At 36.6% G+C, this 15,539-nt stretch overlaps 1 protein-coding gene across 5 annotated transcripts in view; it reads right to left on the bottom strand.

Annotated features, from left to right (window-relative positions):
* The window catches only part of Unc80 (unc-80 homolog, NALCN channel complex subunit), a 201,098-nt gene that overhangs the window by 98,302 nt on the left and 87,257 nt on the right, over window positions 1-15,539 (bottom strand). For all 5 annotated transcript variants that reach the window (XM_074071616.1, XM_074071619.1, XM_074071617.1 and 2 more), the window contains exon 26: window positions 4,887-5,052. In XM_074071616.1, coding sequence (XP_073927717.1) covers window positions 4,887-5,052 — 166 coding nt within the window. The remainder of the gene's footprint in view (window positions 1-4,886; window positions 5,053-15,539) is intronic.

The raw sequence follows: 15,539 nt of genomic DNA, 5'->3' as shown, positions 1-15,539 counted from the left end.
TGAAACCTACTTTTCAAAAAAAACCCCAAAGCATATACATACCTCCTTCCCCCCCACTTTTTTTTGAAGGTTTGATATACCAATATTGATTTTATGAGAACAGGATAAGAAAAGTTTTCAGGGATTAAAATCTATTGTCAGGAAGGGGCTATTTTGTATGCTTATCTTCTTAAGATATGAACAAGATTTCTCACTAATTATTTAAGCAAAGCTATTACTATTTTTTGAACTCCCAATCAGGAAGTTGGTATTTTAGTTTCAACTTTCTTAGCCACTGGAGAGTTAATCTGTAACTATAATAGAACTTGTATAACTCTTTAAAAGGCTAGTAAAATGTACACTTTCAATGCCATATAAAAGAGCTGAGAAGAATATCTCATGAACAATGTGAGTGTTTAATCTCTGGTTTACTGTTGTGATTGACAGAGACTAAAATTATTACCACTTAGCAGTGCAAGATTCATTGAGCTTCCTGCACACATCTGGATAGAATTTCACATCTGGAAGGAATTTTTTGAGTACAATTGGATAAATTCCACAAAAACTATAAACCACAATGCTATATTTTTTATCACATAAAATTTACCCAACTGCATTTTTCAATATTCTTTTTAGGCTTAATTGAGAGGATGATCCATCCAAAATATGTTTGAAACAGAACATAGCTATCATTTTTAATGGCTACTAGAGCAATCTGATGTCTAAGTATATTGAAAGGTATATAGAGAAAAAGATTACAGTGATAATTCTCAGAATTTTTTTTTAAAGAAAGGCACACACTAGCATTCTTTGGCTGGTTTTATAATGTTTTTCAGTTGATATATGCAGCAAAATAATCCCAAATTAATGGGACCTGAAGAGATTTTGTTTGGAGAATTTGTTCTAACGATAAAGATAATTGGAGATATCTTGTAACCCTGAAAAAATTAGGGATCAGAGCTATGATATCAGTAATTTACCAGGGACACAGCAGTTTGAATTCAGATTTGGTTTTGTACATGAAAATGTCAGCTGAGATCGTATGGCATTGAATTTTAGCCTTTATCTCCATGACAACAAGAACTAGCATGAAACAAATTCATCTAAATTGGATAGCAGATCTCTTTTCCCCTTCTCTCTCACTCCACATTGCATCTAATAGCAAGCCCTGCCAATTCTATACTTTAAAATATCACAGGAGTTTGAAAGCCTTGTTGCCTGTTCACTGGACTGGTGCAACTACCTAAAACTGCTCCACCTTCCCTCATCACATAGATTCAGTCACATTCTAAATACATAAATCATAAATACACACCTTCTATGGTCAAATCATCAACAACTCTCTGACACGTTTAAAATAGAATCTGATTTCTAATCTTATTTACCAGACCCTCTCCACCCCTTGCCTAACTTTCTACCCATGTCTTAGCACTCTTTCCTCAGCTCATTCTAATGTGACCATGTTGCTCTTTCTGCCCTTCTTCAAATATCCAAAGTTCATTCCTGCATCACAGCCTTGTTCTCACTGTTGCCTCTGCAGCACTCCTTCCTGAACCCTTTGCATTCCTGGCTCTTTCACACTATGCAGGTATCTCTGTTCAAGATTAATTGAATTGGACTACATCCTTTCCCAACTCAACTCTGATCATAATTTGTTTTTCTTCATATTACTTATCTCCACTGGAGAGTCTGGTATTTCATGCTATTCACTGTTAGCTATTAACTACTAATTACTATGAATTAAAATATATATGGGAAAATTTTCTTGCTCATCACTGTGTTCTGGGAACTTGTAATGGTTCCTGATATATAGCTTAGTAGATCAATGAATAATGAGACTAGTCTTGGTGCTTGTATTTGGAATACTAGTGCTATTTTGTCATAGGAACAGGGTAAGATGATTTGATGAACTCTACGTGGAGATTTTAGGCAGACATTTTTAGTTCTAAGCATTAATTTATGTTAGTTTTCTTTAGTAGAATCAGCACTCTTTTCAGTTTGCTTATCTTGGGAGTAGACATTTTATAAAAGCATATGTTATGAAAAATTTTATAAACTTTTAATAATTGTGATTAGCAGAGTCCCATCATCACCATTTTCAAATGGTCTTAGTAGCTGATATCAGCTCATTGAATGGATTAAGGAAGATATTTAGGAATCTTTGAGAAGATTTTTGCCTACTGATTGAAGACATTTTATGAGGCCAGATGTTCATGTTTCACACCTGTAATTCTAGCTACTCAGGAGGAAGAAATTAGGACTGAGGTTCAAAGTCAGCCCAGGCAAATAGCTCCCAAGACCCTACCTCTAAAAAACCCATTCCAAAGAAGGGCTGGTGGAGTGGCTCAAGGTATAGGCCCTGACTTCAAATCCCAGTACCACAAAAAAAAAAAAAAAAAGACATTTTATGGGTATGTTTTCATTTTATTTATAGACTCAGTTTTCTGTTATTTGTTTATTTATTCATTTATTTGTGTATTATGTATGTATGTATGTATGCATGTATGTATTTTGGTTTTTTTGAGACAGGTTCTCTCTACCTAGCTCAGACTGGTCTTGAACTTGCTATCCTCCTGCCTCTACCACCCTTCCTGGGATCCCAGGCATATGCCAGCATATGTGGCTCATCTGTTCTTCATTCATTAAGCAACATTCACATATTAACATAGCCAATCTGTGTGGGGAAAAAATACTAAGCACTTGAGTGTTTCAACATTAAAAAATTACGTAAATAATAATTATGAAATTAAATATCCTTAAAGATTAATCAGATATTTTTCTTCTAAAAATAAGATTGTAGGTCAGTATTGAAATTTTTATTCAACTACTTTAAATAATAATTATCACTATATCTTTGAATGGTATAAAAAACACTACCTTCTAAATTAAAATATATTTGGGATATGTTTAAAAGATAAAAATTATCTTTGAATCAGTAATGTTTGAAAATTATTGACTTGATACTTCTTTTGTGTATTGAGGTTTGAATTTAGGACCTCTTGCTTTCTAGTAAGGCACTTTACCACGTGAGCCCCATTGCCAGCCTTTTTGTGTTTTAGTTATTCTTCAGGTAGGGCTTCACAGTTTTGCCTGGAACTAGCCTCAGACTATGATCCTCCTACCTAGCACCTCCTGCATAGCTGGAATAAAAGACATCAATCACCAAGGCTGGCTTATTAACTGAGACAGGGTCTCACTAACTTTTTGCCCAGGCTAGTCTCAAACTGCAATCTCCTGATCTTTACCTCCTGAGTAGCTGGAATTATAGGCATGATCCACTGTGCCCAGCTATTAACACTTCTTCATGTTCAGAAATTGCTCCAGACTTTGCTTATCCTTCCTACAACATGTCCTCTGTTCACCATAAATTCAAAAGACTATAATGGTAAAAATGTTGTGACAACATTCTAATATTGAAATATTCAAACTTTTCCCAGAGCAAATCCTTTCTCAAAAAGACTTTAAATATTATATATTTTTTCTAGATAGGGCTATTCCCTTTGAAAACCATTCATTCACTGAGCTAATCACACATATTCCGTCACTGTGTATAGGACACTAGGAAATGCTTCAATGCACAAGATCAGTTTTGCCTCTCTTAACAGATGTGCAGATGTTCTTTTAAATGAAATTCTTTATGAAAGCATTGAAAAGCAATGAAATCTAAGAAATAGAAAAATCAGATTGTGAAGTTGATAGTTTGGATCAACTTTTAGAGAGTAACTTAAAACTTTGTAATCTTCAGTTTGTAGTTAGGATTTTCTGCGTGGTTTCTACTCTATATGTTCATGATATAAAAAATAAGAACAACAACAGTTATTTATCAAATTCCTACTATTCACCAGGTACTAATTTTATACTTTACTTGCATTACATTATTTAAAGCTCTAAGCATCATAATGCAGAAGGTGTTATTAACTCAATTTTATAGAAAACTTCAGCTTAAAATGTCAGTAACATAGACAAGACACACAGACAGTTGCTATATTCACCCATTTTAAGATGCACATGTTTTTCACATTTTACCATGTTTAAAATTGGGATTTTTCACACAATTGATGATATCTTATGATAACTAGTGCCAGGTAGCAGTCGTGATACACTTGCTTTTGTTTGAGTCCACGTGAACATCTAAAGCATTAGCAGCAAAATGTACAGGTTCTTGTATCTTTTAGCCCCAAGGAGCTAAGTGGTAGTGACGGGTGGGAGAGTGGGTGAGGTAGCAAGTTGGATGTGTTTAGTGACACTACTGAAGAGTAACTGAAGTTAGACTAGCTTCATATCATTGAAATTTAGTTTAAGTAACTAGCACAAATAGCTTTATTTCTTTTATGGACCCATTTCAGAAATGATGTATCACTAACAATCTGATGACACAGAAGACATTATCCTATAGAAAAACACAGACATTGACAACTCTGAGTTGAAAAATAATCAAGACATTTGAACTGTGAACTGAAGATGGTTTAGAAAGGCTTTAACCAGTATATTTTAGTTATATTCTTTTTTGACTCAAAAGAATGATTTAAAATAATAATAAAATCATTCCTAAATAGATCTGAAAGTCCTCTTTCAATAAAAATAAAAGACTAGCAAAGTGATAAAAGAGTATTACCTAAAAGTTGAATTGGGAGTATTGTTCCTTTTTCATTGGTAAATAAAATAATGGTTCATCTGAAAGCTAGTGGCATCTGAGAATCAATGGGATATGGAGATTTATTGAATTAGAACCCAGGTAACACTGCAGAGTCCAACCTCTAACTAGTATGGCTTCCTACCTCATTGAACCTATGGAGTCAGGATTGAATGGAGCCATCAATTTGAGCATACAAATTTGTTGTTTAGCTCCCAGGCCAGATACTCTATGAGAAACCCTGAAATATGAAATAATCCTTGCTATTCCATACCTTTCTTCTCCTCAACAGCTGTATCTGATTTGAGGGTGTGGCTGCTGCTGTGGAGAGAATCTTTTGAGTCTTCATTTTCATCCAGAACCCCTGCAAAGCTGATCTTCCTCTCATATCTGTGCCGATCCAACTCAGGATCCAGATGAAGTCTGAGGCTCTCCGAGTCCTGAAATGTCAGTGAGAAGCACATGAGTGCTGGCATCCCCCCAGCGCTCCTTCCCTGTCTTTTGAAACAGGCTTTCTTTATGTAGCCCAGGCTCAAATTTGTGATCCTCCTGCCTCAGCTGCCCCAGTGATGGAATTTACAGGCACGCACCACCATGCCTGGACTACTGCACTGATCTTGTGACATATCTCCCCCCATCAGAGTTACATACAACTGTATTAAAACAGCCAAATTTCTTTCTCTATTGCCAATTTTATATTGTGGCAATTTTATATTCTTGAGTTAGAAAACAAATAAAATCTTCCCTAACTCATAGCTTTTCCCTTCTTCATCTTCACTAAGCACTGACTTTCTCCCAAATCTGGATCTTGCTTCTTAGTTTCTTTGTCTGCAGTTTTGGCTGCATCTTTGACATTTATCTGTTTGTTAAATAATCGTGCATTGAGTATGAATATGTTAGGTGATGCAGGGTACATATAAAATGCTTCTTTTGCTAAAGGAACTCAGAATCCCAAGATAAAAAAAATAAGAAGACATAAATGATAAATTCCAGTCCTGAGAGACAAAGTAGCAAGTTAGAAATCTGACCTGGACAGAGATTGTGGTCAGCAGTATAATGGCCCTGTGAAGACATCTATTCTAGAATCTGAGAATATGTTGGGTTATATTGCAAAGGGACTCTGTAGATGTGATTAACACTAAGGACCTTAAGATGAGGAAATTATTCTGTGTTTACTAAGTGAACCCAATTTAATCACACAAGTCCTTAAAAGTGGAGATCCTTTCCAGGCTGTGGTCAGAGGAAGGTGTGACATTTTATCACCTGTGAAGATGGAGGAAGGAGACAGAGTCAAGGAATGTGGGTGACCTCTGGAAGATGGAAAAGGGGAAGGCAAAAGATTCTTCCCTAGTGCCCCAGAAAGGAATTAAGCCTTACCAATACCTTGACTTTAGTCCAGAGAGACCTGTCTTAGACATCTGACCTCCAAAACTTTAGGTAGCACATTTGTATTGTTGTAAACAACTATATTTGTGGCAGTTTTCTATATCAGAGATAGAAATGAATATAGAAGTGATATTTGAGCCAGCTGCTGCTGGGTCATGCCTGTAATCCTAGGTACTCAGGAGGCAGAGATCAGGAGGATTGTGGTTCAAAGCTAGCCCACATCCTGAGTTCAAACCCCAGTACTGCTAAAAAAAAAAAAAAGTGATATTTCGGTTGAGTCTTGGGGATTAAATAGAGCTGCTGGGAAAACAAGTGGGTAAAGTCATTCAAGGTTTAAGAAATGTCATGTGTCAGGGCCAGAGACTCAAAACAGGACTACGCATTGGGGCAACTTCTTACTCTCTTGTAGGAGGACCTAAATATAAGAGGAGTTCCAGCACTATCTGCTAATGAACTTCTGAGCTCATACCCCAAAAGTAAATCTTGGGGAGTGTAATTATTCAATAGGAATTTGGCCTTTGAGTTCTAAAATTGAAAACCTGACCAGTTTTGTGAATAGAAATTTGCTCAATCTGAAGATTATGTTTAATTATTAACCTATACAGCTCTTTTGGAGGACTTGAAAATGAAAACTATACAAAAGACTAACTTATTTCTGTTTAGTACTTTTCTAATTGTGATGTAATAAATCCTCAGAATCAAAAGATATGGAAAACAAAAATGTTTTTAAAATCCTGTTTTTGCCAAGATTAAAGTCTTATGACTCTGTCATCAATAAGATGAATTTTAAGCCTCTACACGTTGTTCCTTCCTTTTCTTATGGACTAAGAACAGAAGTTACATTTTGGCTACAACTTGGAGCTGTATCATGGAGATCCAAAATGGAGGTTAGGGTAGGGAATCAGAATTCCTGAGTTCTGTGACTCCAGAAACCACCTTGAGATGTGGGAGCTACACTTGGATAATTCTGATTGCTTCTATACAAAATATTGACCGCTAACACATTAGGTGTACATAAAATTCAAAGACTGACCCCAAAACAGCCTTTAATTGCACTAACAGTCAGGAAAATCCCAACATGGCATAGGCAACAACATGTGTCTGCCTTGGGAAAAAAGCCCCCTGGCCATTACTCCTTTTTTTTCTTTCAATAAGAAGATAGAGTATCAACCAGAATTGAACTGTGACATCCTGGATCCATTACCCATGGAAAGCCTCCCTATGAAGGGACACTTCTCCTGAAGCATTTCTCCCTGCTTGCTGGTTTCAAAGCTGCCTGTGTAGACTCAGCAGGTGAGCAACATGCACCACACACAACTTCCCTACCTACCCTCTGGGAACATAATCCAGCACAGCCCCTGGGCAGATTGAAACCCCACCCATCAACAACACTGAAAAACATAAATAGTGAATTGTAAATCTAACACCAACAGCGAGGATGGGATGGAATGCTGAACCTTCCCTTGGAGAACAGAGTGGAACAAGGAGCCAAACTCTCAGTGAATGAAGGCAGAAAAAGTAACAAAGGTTGAGAGCATGGGTGGGGAGCTAACCTCCCAAAGCAGGGCCATGGTGGATCCCTGAGTTAGTCTCCTGGGACTTAGTGTGGTACTCAAAACTGAATTGCCCCTCCTTGCTGGAGGAGGAGCTGACCAGCCAGAGTTGCAACTGTAGGGTAATGCAGCTGCTGCCTGGTGAAAACAACGTATTTGACCATCTTGAATGAACTGGCAGTGAGTAACCTCAGGTCTAATTGCAACCTTCCCTATGGACAGAAGGAACCAAATACTGTTCACAAGCCACCTGAAAAGACCACTTCAGGGCTTGCAATGGATGGCCCATAATACCAAGGAAAGTGGAAAAAAAGAAAAAACTCTCCAGCCATCTCCACCTCAAGCTGTCCGACAAGAGGGGCAGCACCCTTCCCCACAAAGCCTAGAATACCAAGCGCAAATACCAGGATTAGATGCCAAAGGAATAAGTCCAGAACTTTTAACAAGCAGACTGACTTTTTGTTGTTGCTGTACCTATTTTTTTCTTCTGCATTATTAACTTTACCATCACTATTTTCTTATCCCTATTCTTACCCCCTTTACTTTCCCTCCTTTTCTTGCGCTACAGTCCATTGTTTTCCCTCCCAACTACTCTTTCTGCCCCTTCTCATCCACTCCCTCCCCCATCTTCACCTCACCCCATCCTTCCCCAAACTGTTACTACACTAACCCTTCCTCCTGCACACTCACCACCCACTGACTAGCCTACTGTACCAACTGCACACAGCCCTAGCCCCCTGCAATCCCTGATACAAGCACCCCCATTACAACAGTGGACATCCACCCAAACACACACAAGGGCCACACACTCAGCAGACCCATTTCTCTTCCCCAATCCGTGCCCTGCTTTTCCCACCCCCCTTTCAGTGCCACCTTTACCAGTTACCCAAATTCCTATATCTAGCCTAATAACCATTCCCCCCACACAACTCCCACTGTTTATAGATATTATCACCAAGGGGTTTTCTATATAATATGTAAACAATTGGTCTGGCATTGAACCTGTGAATTTGTTATTGCTAAATTATACCTCCAGGCTAAGGATAGAAACATCAGCCTAGTTAACAACCAAGTCAGTCACAATACAAAAATTAAATCAAGGGAAAGAAAACAGGCAATTAAAATCACCAACTACCCTATCAAGAACATAGTTGCACAGCACCAAGTGGAGTGATGGGAAAAAGAAGAAAGGATGGAAACCACCCTCTTCAAAAAAATAATTCAATAGAAGACTTAGTGCAAAATGAAGAAAATGGATACTCAATTCCCAACCCCAACAAAACACTGATAAATATCACTACTGAACCCACTGATGCCCACAAACAATCCCTCGAAGAGGAAATCATGGAAGAGATCACTGAGAAATTCATTGAGAAGATACTAGACACAGTTAACCAGAAAGTATAAGATGCACTCAAGAAATTTCAAGACACCACAAATAAAGAACTTGAGAAGACACAGAAACAACTAAATATACCCAAAGAGGACTTTGACAAACACCAAAGTGAAACAAAAGTCACTACAAAAAGAAAAACATATGAAATAAAGAAGGCGATACAAAATATAAAAAAGGAGTTGAACAAAGATATGAAAAACCTCAGAAAAAAGAATCAAACATAAATCCTGGAAATAAGAAGTCCTTTTAGTGAAACAAAAAACACAGTGGAAGGTTACTCCAGCAGTTTAGAACAATGGAAGACAGAATCTCAGAGCTGGAAGATAAAATAGAAATTAAAGAAAATGCAGATGAAATCTTTGTCGAACAACTCAAGAGCTACCAAAGGAATATGCAAGAACTCAGTGACTCTATCAAAAGATCAAACCTGATAATCATGGGCATTGAAGAAGGAGAAGAGGTGCAAGTCAAAAGAATATGTAATATATTCAATAAAATAATAACAGAAAATTTCCCAACCCTTGAGAAAGATTTGACCATTTAGGTATAGGAAGCCTCAAGACACCAAACAGACTTGACCAAAATAGAACCTCTCCACAGCATATTATCATTAAAACAACTAGCACAGAGAACAGAGAAAGAATATTGAAGGCTGTCAGAGAGAAAAAACAAATAATGTATAAAAGTAAACCCATCAAAATAACAGCAGGTTTCTCAACAGAGACCTTAAAAGCAAGAAGGGCATGGAGTGAGGTATTCTGGGCACTGAATGAAAATAATTTCAGCTCTAGGATACTCTACCCAGCAAAGCTATCATTCAAAATTGATGGAGGAACAAAAGTCTTCCACAATAAACAGAAACTAAAACAATATATGAACACCAAGCCACAACTACAGAAGATTCTACAAGGAATTCTGAACACAGAAGATGAAAGCAAACAAAACCAGGGACGACAGAAAGTATTAAAATGCAGAAGAAATAAAGACACGTAATCAGAGAGTAGCATTGATTCAGCTGCACACAATCAAATCCTTAAACAACAAAAACAACCAAATGATAGGATTCACCACATACCTATCAGTGTGAATGTCAACGGACATAGAGACAAAAACAATCATACAAAGAATCAACAAAACAAAAAGCTGCTTCTTTGAAAAAATAAACAAGATTGACAAGCCCCTGGCAAATCTGACTACAATAAGGAGGGAAAAGATCCAAATTACTAAAACCAGAATCGAAAAAGGGGAGATAACAACAAACACCATGGAAATCTGAGGAATCATCAGCGACTACTTTGAGAACCTATATTCCAATAAATTGGAAAATCTTGAAGAAATGGACAAATTTCTAGGTACTTATGACCTTCCAAAACTGAACCAAGAGATATTTACCACTTAAACAGATCTATAACATGTAATGAAATTGAAGCAGCAATAAAGAGTCTCCTAAAAGAGAAAAGTCCAGGACATGACAGATTCTCTGCTGAATTCTATCAGATCTTTAAGGAAGAACTAATAGCATTCCTTAAACTTTTCCACAACATAGAAAAGGAAGGAACACCGCCTGACTCATTCTATGAAGCCAGTATTACACTCATCCCAAAACCAGACAAGGACACATCTAAAAAGAGAACTACAGGCCAATGTCTTTAATGAACATTTATGCAAAAGTCCTCAATAAAATAATGCCAGACTGAATCCAACAACATATCAGAAAGATCATTTAACATGTCCAAGTCAGGTTCATCCCATGGATTCAGGGATGGTTCATCATACACAAATCAATAAATGTAATATAGCACATTAATAAAAGCAAAGACAAAAACCACTTGATCATCTCAGTAGATGCAGAAAAAGCCTTTAATAAGATTCAACACTATTTCATGACAAAAGTTTTAAGGAAACTAAGTTCTAAGGAATAGAAGGAATATACTTCAACATTATAAAGGCTATATATGACAAACCTGTAGTCAACATCATACTTAATGGGGAAAAACTAGAACCATTTCCCCTAAAATCAGGAACAAGACAAGGGGGCCCACTCTACCACTCCTATTCAACATAGTCCTAGAATTCCTAGCCAGAGAAATAAGGCATGAAGAAGAAATAAGAAATAGGTAAAAAAGCAGTCAAACTATCCTTACTTACAGATGACATGATCTTTCATCTTAAAGACCTGAAAAACTCCACCCCAAAACTCCTAGACATCATAAACAGCTTCAGCAAAGTAGCAGGGTACAAAATCGACTTAAAAAATCAGTAGCCTTTCTCTACACCAACACTGAACAGATTGAGAAAGAATATAGGAAAACAATTCCACTTATAATAACCTCAGAAAATCAGATACCTGGGAATAAACTTAACAAAGGATGTAAATGACCTTTACAAAGAGAACTACAAAGTATTGAAGAAAAAGATCAAAGAAGAGTACAGAAGGTGGAAAGATCTCCCATGCTCATGTATTGGTAGAATCAACTTAGTAAAAATGACTGTACTATGAAAACCAATCTACATGTTCAATGCAATTAAATGCATTAAAATCCAAATGACATTCATCACAGAGATAGAAAATTCTACTCTAAAGTTCATTTGGAAACACAAAAAGACCATAAATAGCCAAGGCAATACTGAGCAAAAAGAACAATGCTGGAGGTATTACAATACTCTACTTTGAACCATGCTGTAGAGTCATAGCAATAAAAACAGCATGGTACTGGCTCAAAAACAGATATGAAGATCAGTGGAACAGAATAGAGGACCCGGATATGAATCTACTTAGTTATGCCCACCTAGTTTTGTTTGTTTGTTTTAATTTTATTTATTTATTCATATGTGGATACATTGTTTGGGCCATTTCTCCCCTCTCCTTTCCACCCCCTTCTCCACCCCTTCTCTCCCCCCCAACCCACTTGCTTCCAGGCAGAACCTGTTCTGCCCACTTAATTTTTGACAAAGGTGCCAAACACATATGATGGAGAAAAAACAGCCTTTTCAACAAATGTTGCTGGGCAAAGTGATTATCTGCCTGCAGAAAACTGAAGCTAGATCCATGCTTGTCACCCTGTACTAGTGTCAACTCAAAGTGGATTAAGGACCCTAAGCTTTAAAGTTAGTACAGGAAGCAGCAGGAGATACACAGAAGCAATAGGCATAGGCAAGGACTTCCTCAGTAGAACTCAAGCAGCTCAGCAACTAAGAGAAAGGATTGACAAATGGGATAACATGAAATTAAAAAGCTCTGCATAACAAAAGAAATGGTCTCAAAATTGAAGAGACCACCCACAGAATAGGAGAAAATCTTTGCTAGCTATCTATCAGACAAGGGACTGATAACCAGAATAGATAGGGATCTCAAAAAACTAAACTCCCCCCAAATCAGTGAACCAATAAGGAAGTGGGAACTGAACTAAACAGAACTTTTTCAAAGGAAGAAGTCCAAATGGCTAAAAAACACATGAAAAAATGCTCACCATCCCTGGCCAAAAGGGAAATGCAAATCAAAATCACACTAAAATTCCACCTCACTCCTGTTAGACTTGCTACCATCAAGAACACCACCAACAAAAAATGTTGGCAAGGATGCAGGGGAAAAAAGGAACGCTTATACACTGCTGGTGGGAATGTAAGCTAATACAACACTATGGAAAACAATATGGAGGCTTCTTAAAAAACTAAACATAGATCTGCCATATGATCCAGCAATCCTGCTGCTTGGGATATACCCAAAGGAATGTGACTCAGGTTCTTACAAAGGCACCTGCACACCCATGTTTATTGCAGCACTATTCACAATAGCCAAGTTATGGAAACAGCCAAGGTACCCCACTACTGACGAATGGATTAAGAAAATGTGGTGTTTATATACAATAGAATTTTATTCAGCCACAAAGAAAAATGAAATATTTCCATTTGCAGGAAAATAGATGGAATTGGATAACATTATCTTAAGTAAGGTTAATCAGGCTCAGAAGGCCAAAAATCATATGTTCTCCCTCATATGTGGATTATAGACCTTAAACAAATGCAGTGATATTATTGGACACGGGTCACACCCTAAGGGGAGAATACTACACAGGAGGAATAGGGAAAGGGAAGGAAACCCAAAACTTGAATGTGGTTGATATGCTCAAGGTATAGGAGCAAATATAGTAATCTTAAACTGGCACAGGACACTATGGGATGGGGACTAGGGAGTAGTGAAAAGGTCTGGTAGAGATAAAACAATTTAGGTTGTAATACATATGTGCATGGAAACAACATAAGGAATCTCCCTGTATAGCTATCTTCATTCCAAACTAGCAAAACACCATGTTTTTCTTTTTATCTTATATGTTTTATCTTCAACAAAATTGGAGAACAAGAGGGGGGAACAGGTTCTGCACACCACCCCCCGTGGTGTGGGGGGTGGGGGGGTGGCCTAAATAATGTATACACATGTAAGTAAATGTAAAAATGATAAAATAAAATAAAAAACCCAATATCATGTCTGGGAGCATAAAAGATCTCCATGAAATCTATTTTATAAAAATTATTCTAGGAATAGAATTGTTTCTTGAAAATTACTTTTAAGAAAAAATGCTAATCTATTTTCCCTTTCAGCAATAATTCCAAAGTAATTAAGGAAATCTCTTTGTTGGAACAAAAAGAATACTATCACAATTCTGATTCTCAAAAGCAGTTACCCTCCAATTTCTTCTCTATTCCATTATCATAATCCCATGTAATTTTTCAAAGCTACATTCAAATATTACTTCTTCCAAGGAGATTCCTCATTTTCCAGTCCCTTCTTTGGTGAGACAAAGCCCTTTGCTACTTTCTCAAGACTACTCTTATATTTTATTTTAGAAATTAGCCATTTAGGTGCTAGTTTTTCTGTTACAATGTATTCATCTCTGTTTTACCCCCATTTGCAGCCTGGCAACCACCAAAACACCTTGCTCACAGCCTAGTCCCAATAAATATACATTAGTTTGGACTTTGTATAGATAAATTGTGCGGTTTTTTAAATTGATATTTTGTGTGTTTTTTATTGCTGTGCTGGGGGGGTACATTGTAGCATTTACAAATGTTTTCACACTATATCAAATATATAATACTTGAATTCACTCGATAAATTGTTTTGTTTCTATTTTTTTAACTTTAAGAGCATTTGGAATCCAGAAGTGAATATTTCATAACCTGACTTGTTAAATTCCAGTGACACAGTTGGCACAGCTTCTAGCACAATCTTGCATTAAAGCATCCAGTGTGCTGTTTTCCCTAATGGATGAGTGTGGACATACAGAAACCTCTTTACTGCCTTTACGAATTATATTTATAGGTTCACCTATGCATTTGACTACATTATTTGTTTTAATTCAATATTTCTTGATCACTGGCTATTGGTTTTACCAACTAATTGAGAAACATTTTAATAGACCATTAATTAATTTTTACCTAGAGGTAAAAAATATTCCATTGTTTTTCTCAAGTTTGGAAGGTCACATTTAGAGAAAAAAATTTGATTACTATGCTGTCATATCAAAACTCTTGTAAAAATGCTTCTTTTCCCCCTTTAAAACATGTTTCTGTGTGGTTTACAAAAATAGTGGAGAAAAATGCTATGACAAGTTGTTTCTTTGGGGAAAAAAGCACACTATATTACCTCTGGGGATCCGTATGAGAAAAAAATCATTAGGTTCACAAAAATACATTTTAAACAATGCTTTAATATTATGACAATTTTTTTTCTTTTCTTTTACCTTCATTTTCCACTCATCCAGGGGCTTTCTGGATTTTCCTGACACTTTCTAAGAAATAATTAGAGTTAAATAAACTAAATTTTGATTTGATTTTTGAATTTAAAGTTCTCTTTCTTTCTCTTGCACATTTTGAATGTAACTAGGATTTTTTTCAAGCAAGCATTTCAGATGGAAATCTCTTCCACTTTGGAAATGACCTTATGGCATTCTACCAGAAATACTTTTTCTTGGTAAAAAGTTTGGGTTTCAGATCCTCTTTCATGCCAAAGTCTCAGATCCCAGAACATTTTTAGCTTCTAACATGATTATTACATTACCTTACATTATTCTCTACGTTAACGTAACTCTTTAGTTTTACTACAGTATAATACTAGTGAAATAAATACTTCAAAGGTTTGTAAGTATTCTCAAACGTGTTTTGTTTAAACACTAGAACATTTTCACTGTTTGTATTCATGCTTAGTGTATAAGATTCACCGCTTCATACAATTTCTTTAAAAACTATTCAGCATTTCAAAAGAAGGAAATCCTGTCATACGCAACATGGATAAGCTGTGAGGACACTGTACTAAGTAAACAAGCCAGTTATAGACAGGTAAATACTTTATAATTCTACTTATTATGGTTTGGATATGAAATGTCCCCCCACAGATTCATGTGTTGAGCACTTGGTCTGTAGCTGATGTGCTATTTTGGGAGGGTATGGAAACTTTAAAAGGTGGGGCAAGTTAGAGAAAATAGGCCACTAGGGTCATGCTTTTGAAGTCTATACCTGATCCCTAGCCCTTTCCTTGTTCTCTTTGCTTCCTGTGTAACATGAGGTGAACAGTCTCCTCCTCCATACACTCCTG

Source organism: Castor canadensis, chromosome 4 (genome assembly GCF_047511655.1).
Source record: "Castor canadensis chromosome 4, mCasCan1.hap1v2, whole genome shotgun sequence".
In the NCBI taxonomy this organism is placed as follows: Eukaryota; Metazoa; Chordata; class Mammalia; order Rodentia; family Castoridae; genus Castor; species Castor canadensis.
The sequence above is the reverse complement of the archived record's forward strand: the minus strand, read 5'-3'. Positions and strand labels throughout refer to the sequence as shown.